This window comes from Podarcis gaigeae, assembly GCF_964106915.1.
Source record: "Podarcis gaigeae genome assembly, chromosome: 11".
NCBI lineage: Eukaryota > Metazoa > Chordata > Lepidosauria > Squamata > Lacertidae > Podarcis > Podarcis gaigeae.
In genome coordinates this window covers 37,543,878-37,558,984 of record NC_139687.1, presented here as the reverse complement: position 1 = coordinate 37,558,984, position 15,107 = coordinate 37,543,878, and the positions used below count along the sequence as shown (strand labels likewise).

Sequence of the window (15,107 nt, the reverse complement as noted above, 5' to 3'; positions counted from 1 at the left end):
GAGGTGCTGCTTCCCATGATCTTTGGGGGCTCTCTGTAATCCACCCGGCTTTTCCCCTCTCGCCCCTGAGCTGATGGCAGTTCCCTGACAGAAAACTCCCATTGGAGCAAACGGGGACAATGTCCCTAAGGTGCACAATTCGGTGCTGCAATGGTATCAAGACAAGTCATGAGGAAGTCACAGGAGCAAGGCTTGACATCACTCCGATATAAGTATCATAGGTTGTTTAACTAGCTTTCTTACATGCCTTATTTTATTTTCTAGTATGTTTCCCTTAAATAAACCCTCTTTGTCTTTTACATTTCCTTTTAAAGGAGCCTGTCATTTAAGATTTTGCCTTGGGTCAAAATCTTAAAGGTAAAGAAATGCTTTCATTTACAAGTATGGCCTGTGATGTTCCAGAGCATAATAACTAATAACGTTCTAATAACGTTAAACAGGTCAGATCCAGCCCAGGTGCCACATTGCAAATTCATCATTATAAAAAAACAAAAACAGAAATTGGGTAGGGCAGTGGCTGGAAAGAGGGAAAACATGAAGTCTCTCCTTTTTAAATGATGTATTGGGATTTCTGTGAGAACAACCCAAATAGGCATGCTCAACAGAAATAAATGGTGACACATCATCAGATGCTTGTGGAACATGCTTTCTCCTTCTGTGATTGTGAGCACCAGATAACAGGTATGAAAAGCTTGGTGAAACCCTGTATGTTTCCCTACATTTTAGTGTTCTTCCATTTGACAGCTTAATATTAAAAATGGGTATCACAAATGGGTTTTTGTTGTGTCGTTTTTTTACTTAACATATTTACTCAGATAGGGTAAATCCAGACTAAATGGGGGTAGGGGGAATAAGGGCTGGCATTTTGATGCCAACAATGCTGTGTGGGTGCTGGAAAAATCTGCATACATGTGCAGTACTGATACTACAATAAACACTCATCACCATCAAGAAGAGCAATTTCAGAAAGCTGTCACATTATTGTTCACACATCAGAAACATTTCCCACTTATTTTTAAAGCAGTGAATGGTATATTGTTTTTCTGGGCAAAGACATTGGAAATAAAACCTGTTCGTTTTTAATTTTTTAATTGCACATAATACCATTAAAACAGTATTAGAATAAATTTCATATGAACAAACTGTCCTGATCCAGTTAGGCCCCAAATGTTAGGACAACACAGTAAGAATCCAGCATTTTATGCTCATACATCCTAGCAGATTGGGAACTCTGTATGTTTATATGTGCCACACTTGAGGTGCCAGGCTCTGCCTGTCAGTCAAAAATAAAAATAAAAATGAGTGTAACTGAAATCAAGATGGGCAATGTTATTAATATCAATAGGAGTGCTAACCTGGTCAGAGATTATATGGGGTGTAGAGACTGAAAGCAGTCCCCTCTCCCCAAATCCTAGCAGCTCCACCCATCTTGACTAGAGGTAGTGTGGGTCAGTCCTGTGTGGGTCAGTCCTCGACTAGCTGGATTGCAGACAATGAGCACACTCCTCCCAATAATTTATTCTTGCTGGGCCCTGTGAAAATGCATTGGAATCAATTCATTTCAAAAGGGACCAATGGAGAAGTTCCTGGCACCCACCCGCAGTGAGTGTAGCACAAACATTTTGGCAGTCCTTCAGTATGCATCACAGAAAGTAGTAAGTAAAGAGATAACTTGTGTGTCTTTGTGCTATGTAGGATCACAGAACCTAATACTGAGTCAAACTTCCGGTCAGTCTAGCTCAGTCGTGTTAGCAGCTGTTCTTCAGGGCACCAGAGAGCGGTCTCTCCTAGTCCTACCCAGAGATGATGGGGATCAAATCTGCAAAGCAGATGCTCTAACACTGAGCTATGGCTGTGTGTGTGTGCACACGCGCGCACATGCGCCTTATGTGAATGATTCCAGTGAATAAAAACAACTTGGGAAGAGAGTTAACCACCACCCAGGGACTTTGCATGTGGGTTAGTTATGTGGGCTCTGTGAATAACCTTACACTTTTGTTCCTAAGAGGAGATTCCTTGATATGCTTTTGAAACTTCCCCCAAATATAAAAAAATACTTTACGAAGTAGTGTTGGCAAAGGGGAAGTCCTGTTGAAGTCACTGAGTTCACAGAGCATTTCTCTGGCTTGTAGTTCTTAAACATTAACTTATCTTAGAAGAAGGAAACAAGGCCACCCCAAGCACATTCTACCCGCTTTGTGTGTGTGTGTGTGCCTTGCACGTAGCTCGAAAGAAAATGTTTAGCTTTGCTTCACAAATTCTGGAAGCTCCATGCCCGTATGCAGGTGAAGGACTCCTGGTTCCTCCAACACAAAGGCAGGGTGAGCAGCATCAGTGAATTTCTGCCGGATGGCAAATAGGAGCTGCCCTCTTTCCGCGTTGAAAAATAAGAGTCTTCCAGCATTATAATCCAGCAGAATGCCAATGCGGGGTGGCTGCTCTGTCACAATGACATCACTCATTTCACCACGATGGAGGACCTTATACAGGAAACTGCAGAAGAGTGCAAGATTAGGTCAACAAGAATTCACTACACAGCCTATAGCAATATTTCTTTCTATCTGCCAGATACTAGCAAATTGAAACCCTTAGCGGCTAAAGCTTTAATACACACATTTTCACACATTGAAATGCTCCCCTTTGGTGCAGATCAGTGCTGCGGTAAAAATAAGGGAGTACTATCTGGTTCTGATTATGTAATATATGCAACAATGTGTAGCGAGTTGCAATGATTTTGGAAGCGTTATGATTCGATGAAGGAACAATGGAGTCTGGAGCCGGATGAACAGTGTAATCAGAATTGCCAAACCTTGGGAGGATTTCAGCACAGCAGTAATCATTGCTCCATGTCTGCTTGCCTGACGGAACCACCTGTCCTCTGCCTTACGATGCAGTTCCAAAGCTGGCTGTTAGGCAGTTGAGAAGCGCTGTGACACACAGCTCACTGCCCACTGCTTGGCCCTCCCAGAAGAGCTCAGTTGGTAGAGCACGAGACTCTTAATCTCAGGGACATGGGTTCGAGCTCCACGTTGGGCAAAAAGATTCCTGCATTGCAGGGGGTTGGACTAGAGGCGCCTCGTGGTCCCTTCCAACTTTACACATCTATGATTCCCCTGAGTGCTGCACAAAGGGACTTTGATGGATAGGTGAGACAGCCTACCTGTCAATCATCTGGTATCATAATGACGCCAGGTGCTTGGCAGGTGGGTTGTCCTCAATGAAAGTTGGCCTGCTTGGGTAGGGATTTGGCATGCTGGTCCCAAAAGGGTCCCCATCCACTGTGCCTAAGGTTAACTTAGGAGGTGTAGGCCTAGCTGCATGGCTCACACAGATCTGTTTGAGAACAGACAGGAATGGCCAGATGGCTGAGGAGGAACAACTAGCAGGCTACCACCACTGCCGCTCAACAGCTGCCACCCGATGCAATCGCCTCGCTCTGTTTAATGGTAGGGCCAGCCCGGGCAATTTACCTGGATCCAAGTTTTCTCAATGCATGCCTATGAGTAGCACACACACACACACAGTTGATTTCTATGAGGATGGCGTGATGGGGTGTCGAAGAGGGCAATTTACCCAGATCCAGCTTATACCAATGCATTTCAATGGCTATTTGAAGGACTATTTACCCCAGTTGTTCCTTTGGAGACAGTTCCTTAAAATGGCCATATGAGCAAGCAATCCATCACTCTTGTTTTAATGCATTCTAATGGTCCCTTGGCCAATTCAGCATATTTGTATATTCATTTGGAAGGAAGCAATGCATTCCAAGGGTCATTTTCTGTCATTTGTTTTAGCGTGTTGTCCTCCCCCCCCCAATATAGAGCCACCTGCTGTGCCAAGCTTGATGAAAAAAGCTAAGATGGCTTTTACTAGCAGTATCTGTTCAAAGCCAGCAGATATTTTTGCATTTCAAGGTGAATATCAAAAGCAACAGAAGCTTCTGACAATGTCTCTTTTAACTTTGGATCCCCAGTGGTACTGATGGAATTGCATTTGGCTCTGTGGCCTTTTATTGCAGACAAGCATTCCACATTCCCATGTTTCAGAGCAAAGCAGCAAGGGTGGCCTTACCTTTTAACCCTGAACAGTCACTTTTGCTTTGTTTAGTAAAGTGAATGTTTCACACTGCAGAGAAAACTGCTTTTCCTTTGGCATCCTCCAAAGGACACCCATTGTAAACGTTTTGCTATAATATGCACATCTATTTCAATCAACAAAGAGTCCTGTGGCACCTTAAAGACTTAACAACTTTTATTGCAGTCGAAGGGTCCACTCCTCTCCATGAAAGCTTATGTCATAATAAAATTTATTAGTCTTTAGGGTGCCACAAAACCCTCTGTTGATTTTGCAGCAGCAGACTAACATGACTGCGACTCTGGAATTTATTTCAATGTAATTGATTGAAAGTCAAGTGATTAATCAAATGACAGACCTAGGAGACGCCAAACACAAGGATTAGGTCATTCTGGATGGATGGACTATTCTGGGTTTACTTCCCTAATAAATACGCAGGTCGCTCCTAAGCCACAGTCCCTCCCCCACCCAAAACATTAAAGTAATAACTTTGTGTAATCATTCATTCATTTCCAGGTGGTTAGCTTAAACAATGGCTTGTTGGAAACAAGCCAATGTCATAGCCCATGGTTTGACGTTGGTTTGTTTCAGCAGGCGATAGTTAAAGATCAACCACAGTTTGTCAGGTTTGGACAAGCTGCAGTTTGTGAAGGCATCTAAACCTCTCTTTACAGCTATACCAAGGCAGGAATGGGAAGGGGGAAGTGCATGAATCCAAAGATTGCCTCAGCTCATTCCCATCATGATAAACCATGTTTTAGCACGAGGTCCAGTTACCACCATTGTGCACAGGAAGCCTACATACATTTGGGTAAAAACACATAGGCTCCTGTAGAAACCACACCTTGAATGGACAGAGATTAGGAGTGGGTCTAGACGATCCAATTCCCCTCTGGGTCAATCCCATCTGCACACACACTTCTCCACAGAAGTAAATGACCACACTGGACAAATAATTCTGACCTGTTGCACAGAGCTGTTCCTGAGATAATTTATGTGATGCAAATTAAACACTTGAAATGTGTTACATACTATAAAATATTTCAGGAAGCGGGCACCTTGAAATGCAACATTACAAGCATTAAATATAACCTGCCATTGATGGTTACGGCGGTAATACTAAAACTCCTGATCAGATGATGGAAAGTGGAAGCCTAAGAAGCACCCACGGCGTAACCTTATCTGCCAGTGTAGAGGACAGGGAGTATATCATCAGAGCACTATTCTAAGTCACCAATCATCCAGACTTTCAGAGTCCTGGATTCTCTCCAAAAAAACATCCCTCTCCTTCGCCCTGTCACCTGCTAAATCATCAAGATGACCTCGGGTGAAGCAGCTATGGTAGAAATGTCTCACATACACAGGAAAATCAGACCAGGGAACAGACGGGTCGATCTTGTGGTTGGAGTATTCATTACAGCTACAAATTCCAGAGGCTCAAATTTCTGCTCCTATTTCGGTTGATGGAAGTTGTGCCATCCAGAAAAAACAGGAACAAAATATTGAGATGGGATTTCTTTGAGACACTATAATCCTAAGTGTTCAGACTCAGAACCCCAGCTGTAAATGGGCCTTTTTCACAGGGTTGTTGTAATCATGGCAAGGGAAACTGGGTGCCAATAGATGTTTCCCTCCTGCAGCTGATAGCAGCTTATTACAGAGCACGGATAAAGGGCTAACATTCCTCCCAATGCATCGTGAACCTCATCTTGCTGCCCCCAGCTGTTGCTTAGCCAATGTGCAACTAAGCATCCATATTCCATGCCACTAGTGTAACATCGGGAGGGAGCATTTGTACATCTCTCCTGCACTGAGACAAATGAGTTGCTAGTGCAAGTTAGGAAGGCTGTTAATAAACAATATATCCTCTCCTGCCATCCTGAACATTCCCACAATCTCAACATACAAGATGTCCAAAGACGTCTTCCTTTGGACATCACTTGTGCTTATGCTTCTTGCCACTTTCCATAACATCCAAGCTGTCCTCCAAGGCAACACATCACTATTTATTTATCACTCCCTCTAATGCTCAACTCTGGTGGTGCCAAGCCAATCGTTTTGTAGGCCTAGCAGCACTACCCACAAACAAAATTTCCAGTGAATCTGGGGGAACCTTGAGGGATGCAGAAGTACAACACTTAATAATAAATGACGCCCCAGTAAGCGCTGTATACCTTTTGAAAGTTGCCACGTACCTCTTCCAGTGGCTTACAAATAGAAAATCAACACACACCCATGCATCCATAGGGGAAGGGAAGAGAAGGAATAGACTGGAAAGGACATGTAATTTCACAGCTTTTTTAAAAAAATAAGATGTTCTTTATTACCTTGTCTTGCTAGGACAATGCAAGCACCAGGAAGCATTGTTCTGCCCCAGGATGCTGTCTTGTGGCATAGTAGAATAGCAGATCCCAACCTTGTAAGCTGAACAGTCACTCACAGTTGTTTCCCAGTAGTGCCATCCTCGAGCAGACAGGAGCTCACCCAGTACTGGGGAGATGCTGCACACAGAAAGAACAGAAACAAATGCAGCATTATATTGGCCAAAGTCAAAGAATGGTTTGAACCTTTGGCATCAGAAAGGTCCAATGTCTTCACCATGGGTAGGCAAACTAAGGCCCGGGGGCCAGATCCAGCCCAGTCGCCTTCTAAATCCGGCCCATGGATGGTCTGGGAATCAGCGTGTTTTTACATAAGTAGAATGTGTCCTTTTATTTAAAATGCATCTCTGAGTTATTTGTGGGGCATAGGAATTCATTCATTATTATTTTTTCAAAATATAGTCTGGCCCCCCACAAGGTCTGAGGGACAGTGGACCGGCCACCTGCTGAAAAAGCTTGCTGACCCCTGGTCTTCACCTTTAACAGTGAGATTTCACCTGCCTCAAAAGAAGAAACAAGCCTGTGTTGCATTTTTTTATGTATGCATATTGAAATTTGTCCGTTGTCGAATATTCAGGATAGGAATGTTTGGCTTTGTTTTTAATCCAACCAGTTCAGTAATGAGAGAGGGAGAGAGAGAGAGAGAGGGAGAGAGAGGGAGGGAGGGAGGGAGGGAGGGAGATGTGCCCAGTATAGATTTTTACAAAGCAATTTTGCATAATATAATGCATTTTGTATGCTATTTTCACCAATTTGAGCATTCTTTCACCCTAGTACACACATTTTTGTACACACTCCTTGGTTCTGAACTGAATTAAGAATTGAATTGGTTGTGTTTTGGTTTGGAAATTGCTAATTTGGTGGTTTCATGCTTCGAGGCAAACTGAAATGAATTTCTCTCATCCCTAACCTACATAGATCTTCACATCCTGTTGACAATAATGCTCAATAGTAAGGAGGAGTAAATATGAGTAGTACTTACCCAGTGGCTTCAGTTTCCTCAGGAAGGCATATCATAGTTCCGCTTGGTGACACTTGCAAAGCAGGGGCAGCTGTTTCTTTCATTATGTGAAATCTAGTTCCTGATGTGATTCACAGGAAAGATATAAAACACCACTTCAGGGATTATTATTACATTGTGCATTTGTAGTGAATCACAAAATCTTAAGGCCTACAGTAATCACTGTCACTGAAACAATGTACAACAGAATTTACTAAAAGGCATTTGCATTTCCTTCCGAGACAAAAAGGAATCCTTTCCCACAAGTTAGAAAGTGTTTATCTACCTCTGGTCGAGATGAGAGCAGCTTCACTCTGTTCACTTGTCCCAAAGATGTTAATTGCTCTCACGTAAAAGAAATAATTTACATTGGATTCTAGGTGAACTTTCATTTCAGGTTGTTTAATTCCAGCCAGGGATCTGAAATATATAATAAACATATACTGAATTCTGTGGAAGCAAATCCATAACTGTTTGCCCTCTCAAAAATCACTCCTGCCCTCAAGCTGCTTTTCTCTCAGCAGGGGAAAAGATAAAGGGACCTTTATTTTTCTCCTTAAAGAGGGGAGGAAGACAACTTGAGATGTTTTTATATATATACACACACAAACACATTTTATCAGTATCGATACAAAACAGTTCCAACTTAGACAAAAACTCTAAGAAGAAACAAGATAAAAAGCATTTTCTCACAGAAACCATTGCCCAAAGTGCAGTTTTCAAAAAGAAACATTTATGGTGGGGGTGAGGGACAGGACCTGGCCTCCTGCAATTCACCAACAGTGGGACCACCCAACTGTCAATCACCAGGTGTCACTGTGATGCCCATGGAACCACAAGGTTCCTGACTGCTATGTTATAGCTGCCTTTGGAAAGACAGTCCTTTCAAAAAGATGAGCATGATCACAGGGAAGGAACTTTGGAGACTCCCCCTGTAAGAGATTGTCAGAAGCCATGTTTGCAAGAAGAGATTTCAATGAACCCCCCACCCCTTGCTTTGGTGCATCAGCTTTTCAGAAAAGGCTACATGACAAAATCCCCCCAAAGCAGGTCAAAACTGAGAAGACTATGAAGTGGCTGGGGATGCAGACCAGCAGATTCCCTGCCGTATCCAAAGCCTGTCAGGGCACAAGGAGTGTGTTTGTGAGGAGTTGTATTCTTTTTTTGCAGCACCAGCTCAAAAGACCAACACTACACAATAACACTTCTATTGGAGTGGAGACATACAACAGAGAGCTGAAGGCAGCGTGAAACTGGGATTGTTTTGATATCCCTTAAGCTTATGATAAACAAATTTTGCACCAAAAGCTGAAAACCCTACTTGATTGAAGATAATAGTGAGATAAAATATATCCATGCCCACATCACAATTAACAGAGCTTCTACTTATAACAGCTTCAATGCTCTTAAACAAGTTGTCAGACTGTAATGCTAGAAGCTGTTTTTTCACCAGCTTCCACCAGATAGCACCAGAAGCTGAAGAATAAAGGACATAGCTTCTCATGGTTGATTTCCTTTTTTTAAGCATTATTCTTTGTTCACAAGTGTAGTCAATGTCTTTTTACTTCATATATATTCTTTATGCTGAGCAAACAGCAGTCACTGTCAACACAGTTCTACATCAGAGACCTTGAGAGGACTGGTCGCTACATCTCATTTATTTATACAATGCCCTTTCACCATTAAAAAAAACCTGAAGGGTTGAAATACATTCCAACTTCAAAGAGAGCTGTTTTCAGCTAGAGTGGATTTCAAAGACTTTCATATTCTTCTTGCAAGCCCAGCCACAGAGCCCCAACACCCAACCCCGGCACAGCCAACTGGGTGCTGTGTTTGGGGGTTGGCTGGGCTAAGTAGATGTATGGCGGACCTGAGGGAAGCCTGCTTCCCCCCCATGGCTGCCATGGATTGGCCCATTTGAATGGACGAGTTTTGGTAGGAACCTGTGAGACTTCACAGCGGCCAAGGGGGACAGGGAGACAGGCAAAGATGGTCAGCATGCCCAAGGGGAGAGGAGGTGCCGCGTCGGGCTGCAACCACTGCTCACCAGGAAAGGTGGTAAGCAGCCATTTTAATCTGACCCTATTTACAGTGGTACCTCAGGTTACAGATTCCGCTAACCCAGAAATAGTACCTTGGGTTAAGAACTTTGCTTCAGGATGAGAACAGAAATCGCACCACGGCGGCAGGAGGCCCCATTAGCTAAAGTGGTACCTCAGGTTAAGAACAGTTTCAGGTTAAGAACAGACCTCTGGAACGAATTAAGTTCTTAACCCGAGATACCACTGTATAGGCTCCTTCACTCTTATCCCAGAATAATACAATAAATACAAAATCAAATATAACTCAGCTTCATGAAAACAAGTAGCCTGTCAAAGGGGAATGTGACTGCACAGCCTCAATTCAACAAGGCACATGTGTAATTCCAATCAGGTGAACATTTGTGCGCCTGGTTAGCATCAGTGACAGAGGTCACCTGTCCAGTTGATGTGTTGCAGTTGGGAAGGGGGATCTCAGTGGCAAGGTCTGCTCTGAATACCCACATTCAGTGAACAAAACCTAAATCAGGGATGGGAAATCTGAGACTTTTGAGATGTTGCTGGTCTGGAAACAAAGCCTTATGAAGAATGGTTGAAGGAGCTGGGTATGTTGAGCCTGGAAAAGAAGAGACTGAGAGGAGATATGATAGCCATCTTCAAATATTTCAAGGGCTGTCACATGGAAGAGAGAACAAGCTTGTTTTCTCCTGCTTGTTCTCGAAGGACTCGAACCAATGGCTTCAAGTTACAGTGGTACCTCGGGTTAAGAACTTAATTCATTCTAGAGGTTGATTCTTAACCTGAAACTGTTCTTAACCTGAGGTGCCACTTTAGTTAATGGGGCCTCCCACAGCCGCAGCCACAGCCGCCAAACGGTTTCTGTTCTCATCCTGAAGCAAAGTTCTTAACCCAAGGTACTATTTCTGGGTTAGCGGAGTCTGTAACCTGAAGCGTCTGTAACCTGAGGTACCACTGTACAAGAAAGAAGATTCCGACTAAACATCAGGAAAAAACTTTCTGACAGCAAATGCTGTTCAACTGTGGAATGGTCTCCCTTGGGAGGTTGTGGACTCTCCTTCCTTGGGGGTTTTTAAGCAGAGGTTGGATGGCCACCTGTCATGGATACTTTAGCTGAGATTCCTGCATTGCAGGGGTTGGACTAGATGACCCTTGGGGTCTCTTCCAGCTCTAAGATTCTATCACTCTCACTCCCATCAGCCCCAATCACCATGGGCAGTAGTCAGGCAAAAGCAGCAACCAAGGGATCCAAGTGGTAGCAAAGACCACTGATACTATTCACACGTTCAGCAAAGTGGGTACTCCCCCCCCCCCCCGTAAGTGGCCTGTGTTAAGTGTGCTGATTTCATGGCAAACTAGAGAATATTCAGTACAGCCTTAATGAAGACTAGAGCAGTATATGCGCAGGGCCTTGGCACTCGGATACCAGTGCCCTCCTACATATCATCCACACATCCACAATATTTTCACATAACAAATGCTAGCTGTTCCACATTTCCGAGGAAGTGCCAGCATATGCAGCAAGCGCAGGAAAACAAACGCACACTCACTGCGAACAGAGATAAGCAGTCGAATGCAGTCAACCCTCCCATATGGGAACAACTCGTAACAGAACTGCACAGGCAGAATGCTACATGGCAAGGTATGTCCAATATGGGTCACCTTGGGAGTTTATTTACTTAATGACAGATAGGCAGGGTATAAAAAGTTTTAAAGAAATAACAATTTGAGTGAAATGACTCCTACACTATATATATAAGTCTCTAGGGTACCACTTTGAACAGTCATGGCTCCCTTCCCCAAGCATTATGTGGTGTAAACCACTGAGCCTTGGGCTTGTTGATTGGAAGGTCGGCGGTTCGAATCCCCGTGACGGGGTGAGCTCCCGTTGCTCGGTCCCGGCTCCTGCCCACCTAGCAGTTTGAAAGCACGTCAAAGTGTAAGTAGATAAATTGGTACCGCTCCGGCGGGAAGGTAAACGGCGCTTCTGTGCGCCATTTCGCCAGAAGCGGCTTAGTCATGCTGGCCACATGACCCGGAAAAACTGTCTGCGGACAAACGCCAGTTCCCTCGGCCAGTAAAGCGAGATGAGCGCCGCAACTGCAGAGTCGTTCGCGACTGGACTTAACTGTCAGGGGTCCTTTACTTTTTTAAAACAACTCTCAGCACCCTTGGCAAGCTATAGTTCCCAGGATTATTACAGTTCGAGGGCACCTTTCAGCCACGTAAATGAACTAGAAGGGGATGTGAAGCAGGAACACATTGTGGAGGATGTGGAGCACATTGAGGAATGTGGCCTGGAGCTGAGGTATAGCCCAAGGAGCCAGACAGAGAGGGCTGGAGGGGTACATTTGGCCTCCGGACCTGAGGTGCCCTGCCCTAGAGCTAGTGTAACTAAAATGACAGCAAGGGAAGAGCATAGATAATGTACTGCTAAGATATTGATCACAGCAAAGGGGGGGAATAGTTCATTCATTTCTTAGTCTCCAGATCAGCTTTTGGGTATAATATAAAGTAAACTATCACAATCTGTTGAACAATAGGTTTATCCACCTTACCTTTCCTTTGCTCTTTCCAGGCATGGTTCATGTTCTGTGTGAGAGTGCCCGACCTTTGTTTGCTTTCCACATGAAAACCCACTTAAAGCTCAACTGGAGCAAACAGCAATCTGCAGAGAACCCAAATTGACATTTGCTCCAATTGAGCTTTAAAGAGCAGTTTTTCATGGAGAAAGCGCAGGGCCTAAAACCGCCCCCCTGCTCAGACCCAGAGCTTTTAAGCACAGACCTGTGCCTAGAAACAGCAGGGCAAAAGGGAAGAGCGGATAAGCTCTATGTCACTCCTATCACAGAAGAAGGTGTGGTGAGGTAATCAGTCTTTTAAAATACGCTGAGCACTACAGATGGTCTATATAGCAGAGTCTACATACTACAGCTACGCACTTTAAGTACCACTGAAAATAGAATGGCTCCACTGTACTAGCAGAGCGTGACAGATCCTGGCAGTCTTTCAAGATTACGCGGTTGCTATGAGAGCTTTTGACAGAATGCAGAGGACATAAGAAAAAAAGGGACAAAATACATTACTTTTTAAAGGTACCATTACTCTTCCTCTAAGACAGGAAGATCCTAAGCACATTCTACAATTTTTGGATTGTTCCCCGCCCCGCTCCGCCCCCCCTGCAAAAAAGTCATGGGAATCAAACTCTATTGCTTTTGGCTACAATCTACGACTAACTGTGCTCCTCCTCTTCCCCTCTAATGTACAATGTTATCTTTTACTACACATAAAAAATGGTGAACTGTTATGCACGTCAGTGCTTCATCAGTAGGACCATTTTTACTGTAAGCAATGCAACTGATTTATCTGGGAATTAGTGTGGATGAATGCAGTGGGAATTCTGTTACAGCATCTCCTACAGGCAGGGAGGATGAAGGGGGACTTAACAGCTGGCAATGGCTGCTTTGTCAGGTTCAGTGTTGGTACTGTACAAATTGCTAATCAACATTTGCTTCTCCGACTGATAATGAACTAAAGGTAAAGGTAAAGGGACCCCTGACAGTTAAGTCCAGTCACGGACTACTAAGGGATTGCCGCGCTCATCTCACTTTACAGGCCAAGGGAGATGGCATTTGTCCGCAGACAGTTTTTCCACGTCATGGGGCCAGCATGACTAAGCCACTTCTGGTGCAATGGAACACCGAAACCAGAGCAGCGCATGGAAGCGCTGTTTATCTTCCCACCAGAGCAGTACCTATTTATCTACTTGCACTGGTATGCTTTCAGACTGCTAGGTTGGCAGGAGCTGGGACCGAGCAACGGGAGCTCACCCCATCCTGGGGATTCGAACCACCGACCTTCTGATCAGCAAGCCCAAGAGGTTCGGTTGTTTAGACCGCAGCGCCACCCGCGTCCCTTATAATGAACTAACTTGCTTCAACTCTCCCAAACTTTTGTTCAGGAGAAATGACTGGAAATTTGACCAGTTATAGAAAACTCCACATTCTGCTATCCGTGGGTGTAATCCTTTGCACATGCAGTAGGAAGTAAATTCCATTGGATTTAATGGGTCTTACTTCCAAGTAAATATGTTACATGTCCACATTGCTCCTTACACTACAGCTAACAGATAAGCCATTTACCAAATGAAGGAATGAAGAGAAGCAGGTTGAATGGTGGCTAACGGATTGAAGTTGAATCCTGACAGAAGTACTATTTCTGGGGGAAAGAGGGCGGGCAGGTGTGGAGGACTCCCTGGTCCTGAATGGAGTGGCTGTGCTCCTAAAGAACCAGGTGTGCAGCCTGGAAGTAATTTTGGACTCACAGCTGTCCATGGAGGCACAGGTTAATTCCGTGTCTACCAGCTCCATCAGGCATGCCGGCTGAGACCCTACCTACCTGCACACTGTCTTGCTGGAATGGTACATACCCTGGTTATCTCCTACTTGGACTACTGAAATATGCCCTATGTGGGGCTCCCTTTGAAGGTGACTCGGAAACTACAACTAATCCAGAATGCGGCGGGTAGACTGGTAACTGGGAGAAGCCACTGGGACGATGTCACACCAGTCCTGAAAGACTCCAAGTACGTTTCTGAGCACAAATCAAAGTGTTGGTGGTGACATTTAAAACCCTAAATGGCCTCAGCCCTGTATACCTGAAGGAGAGTCTCCACGCCCATAAATATGTATACAGATATATATTTATAAAAGTAATGATGCAGTAGCAGTAATTAATTATAAATATTTATGTTTTCATTAGGGGTTTGTTATTAGGGGAAACCCTCTGGTACAATATTACTTCTAACTCGTAAAGCCATAATGTTGGTGCATTGTAGGAGAAAGTTAAGCTGGAATATAAATGTCATTTTATTTCTATTTTAAAATAAAACAAAATTTACTTCCCATCAAGAGACTTTACTGCTATATTCTCCCAACTGCATTTATCCAACTGCTTGCTGAATCAATGACCCTCATTTGCGGCTTCCTTTGATGATTCTAGGAAATTTGCTTTTATTGCTGATTCAATTCCCCTCTTTCTGTATGAAAGACACAAGGAATTATGCCTTCCATAATTTGTTTTCTTTTATTTAAGGGAAATAAAGAGAAATCAGCCACAAAAATAGCTCTCCTTAGCTTCCCCTCTAGCTAAGCCTTCTTTATCACGGACCTCAAGTGAAGATAGAGAGCCAGGCTGCTAGGATTTATCCCATTTTCTTTGCTGCTGTTTGCAGCAGGATAGAAACATCAGTCAGAGAAAAAACAAGCATTTGATGTTTGCTATAGACTGGGGAAGGGACAAGGGTGGTGCTGTGGGTTAAACCACAGAGCTTAGGACTCGCTGATCAGAAGGTTGGCGGTTCGAATCCCCAAGACGGGGTGAGCCCCCATTGCTCGGTCCCTGCTCCTGCCAACTTGCAGTTCAAAAGCATGTCAAAGTGTAAGTAGATAAATAGGTACTGCTCCAGCAGGAAGGTAAACGCCGTTTCCGTGCACTGCTCTGGTTCTCCAGAAGCAGCTTAGTCATGCTGGCCACATGACCCGGAAGCTGTACGCCGGCTCCCTCGGCCAAGAAAGTGAGATGAGCGCCGCAACC

General features: G+C 44.1%; 1 protein-coding gene across 8 annotated transcripts in view; it reads right to left on the bottom strand.

Annotated features, from left to right (window-relative positions):
* Positions 1 to 1,072: 1,072 nt before the first annotated feature.
* CMYA5 (cardiomyopathy associated 5) overlaps positions 1,073 to 15,107 on the bottom strand; it is a 48,891-nt gene continuing 34,856 nt past the window's right edge. For all 8 annotated transcript variants that reach the window (XR_014556359.1, XM_083703359.1, XM_083703358.1 and 5 more), the window contains 4 exons: positions 7,742 to 7,875; positions 7,438 to 7,537; positions 6,402 to 6,575; positions 1,073 to 2,493 (listed from right to left, as the gene is read on the bottom strand). Coding sequence is in view for 7 of the 8 variants with exons in the window: in XM_083703359.1 (XP_083559485.1) it covers positions 2,241 to 2,493; positions 6,402 to 6,575; positions 7,438 to 7,537; positions 7,742 to 7,875 (661 nt within the window). In the remaining variant the exon portion in view is untranslated. The remainder of the gene's footprint in view (positions 2,494 to 6,401; positions 6,576 to 7,437; positions 7,538 to 7,741; positions 7,876 to 15,107) is intronic.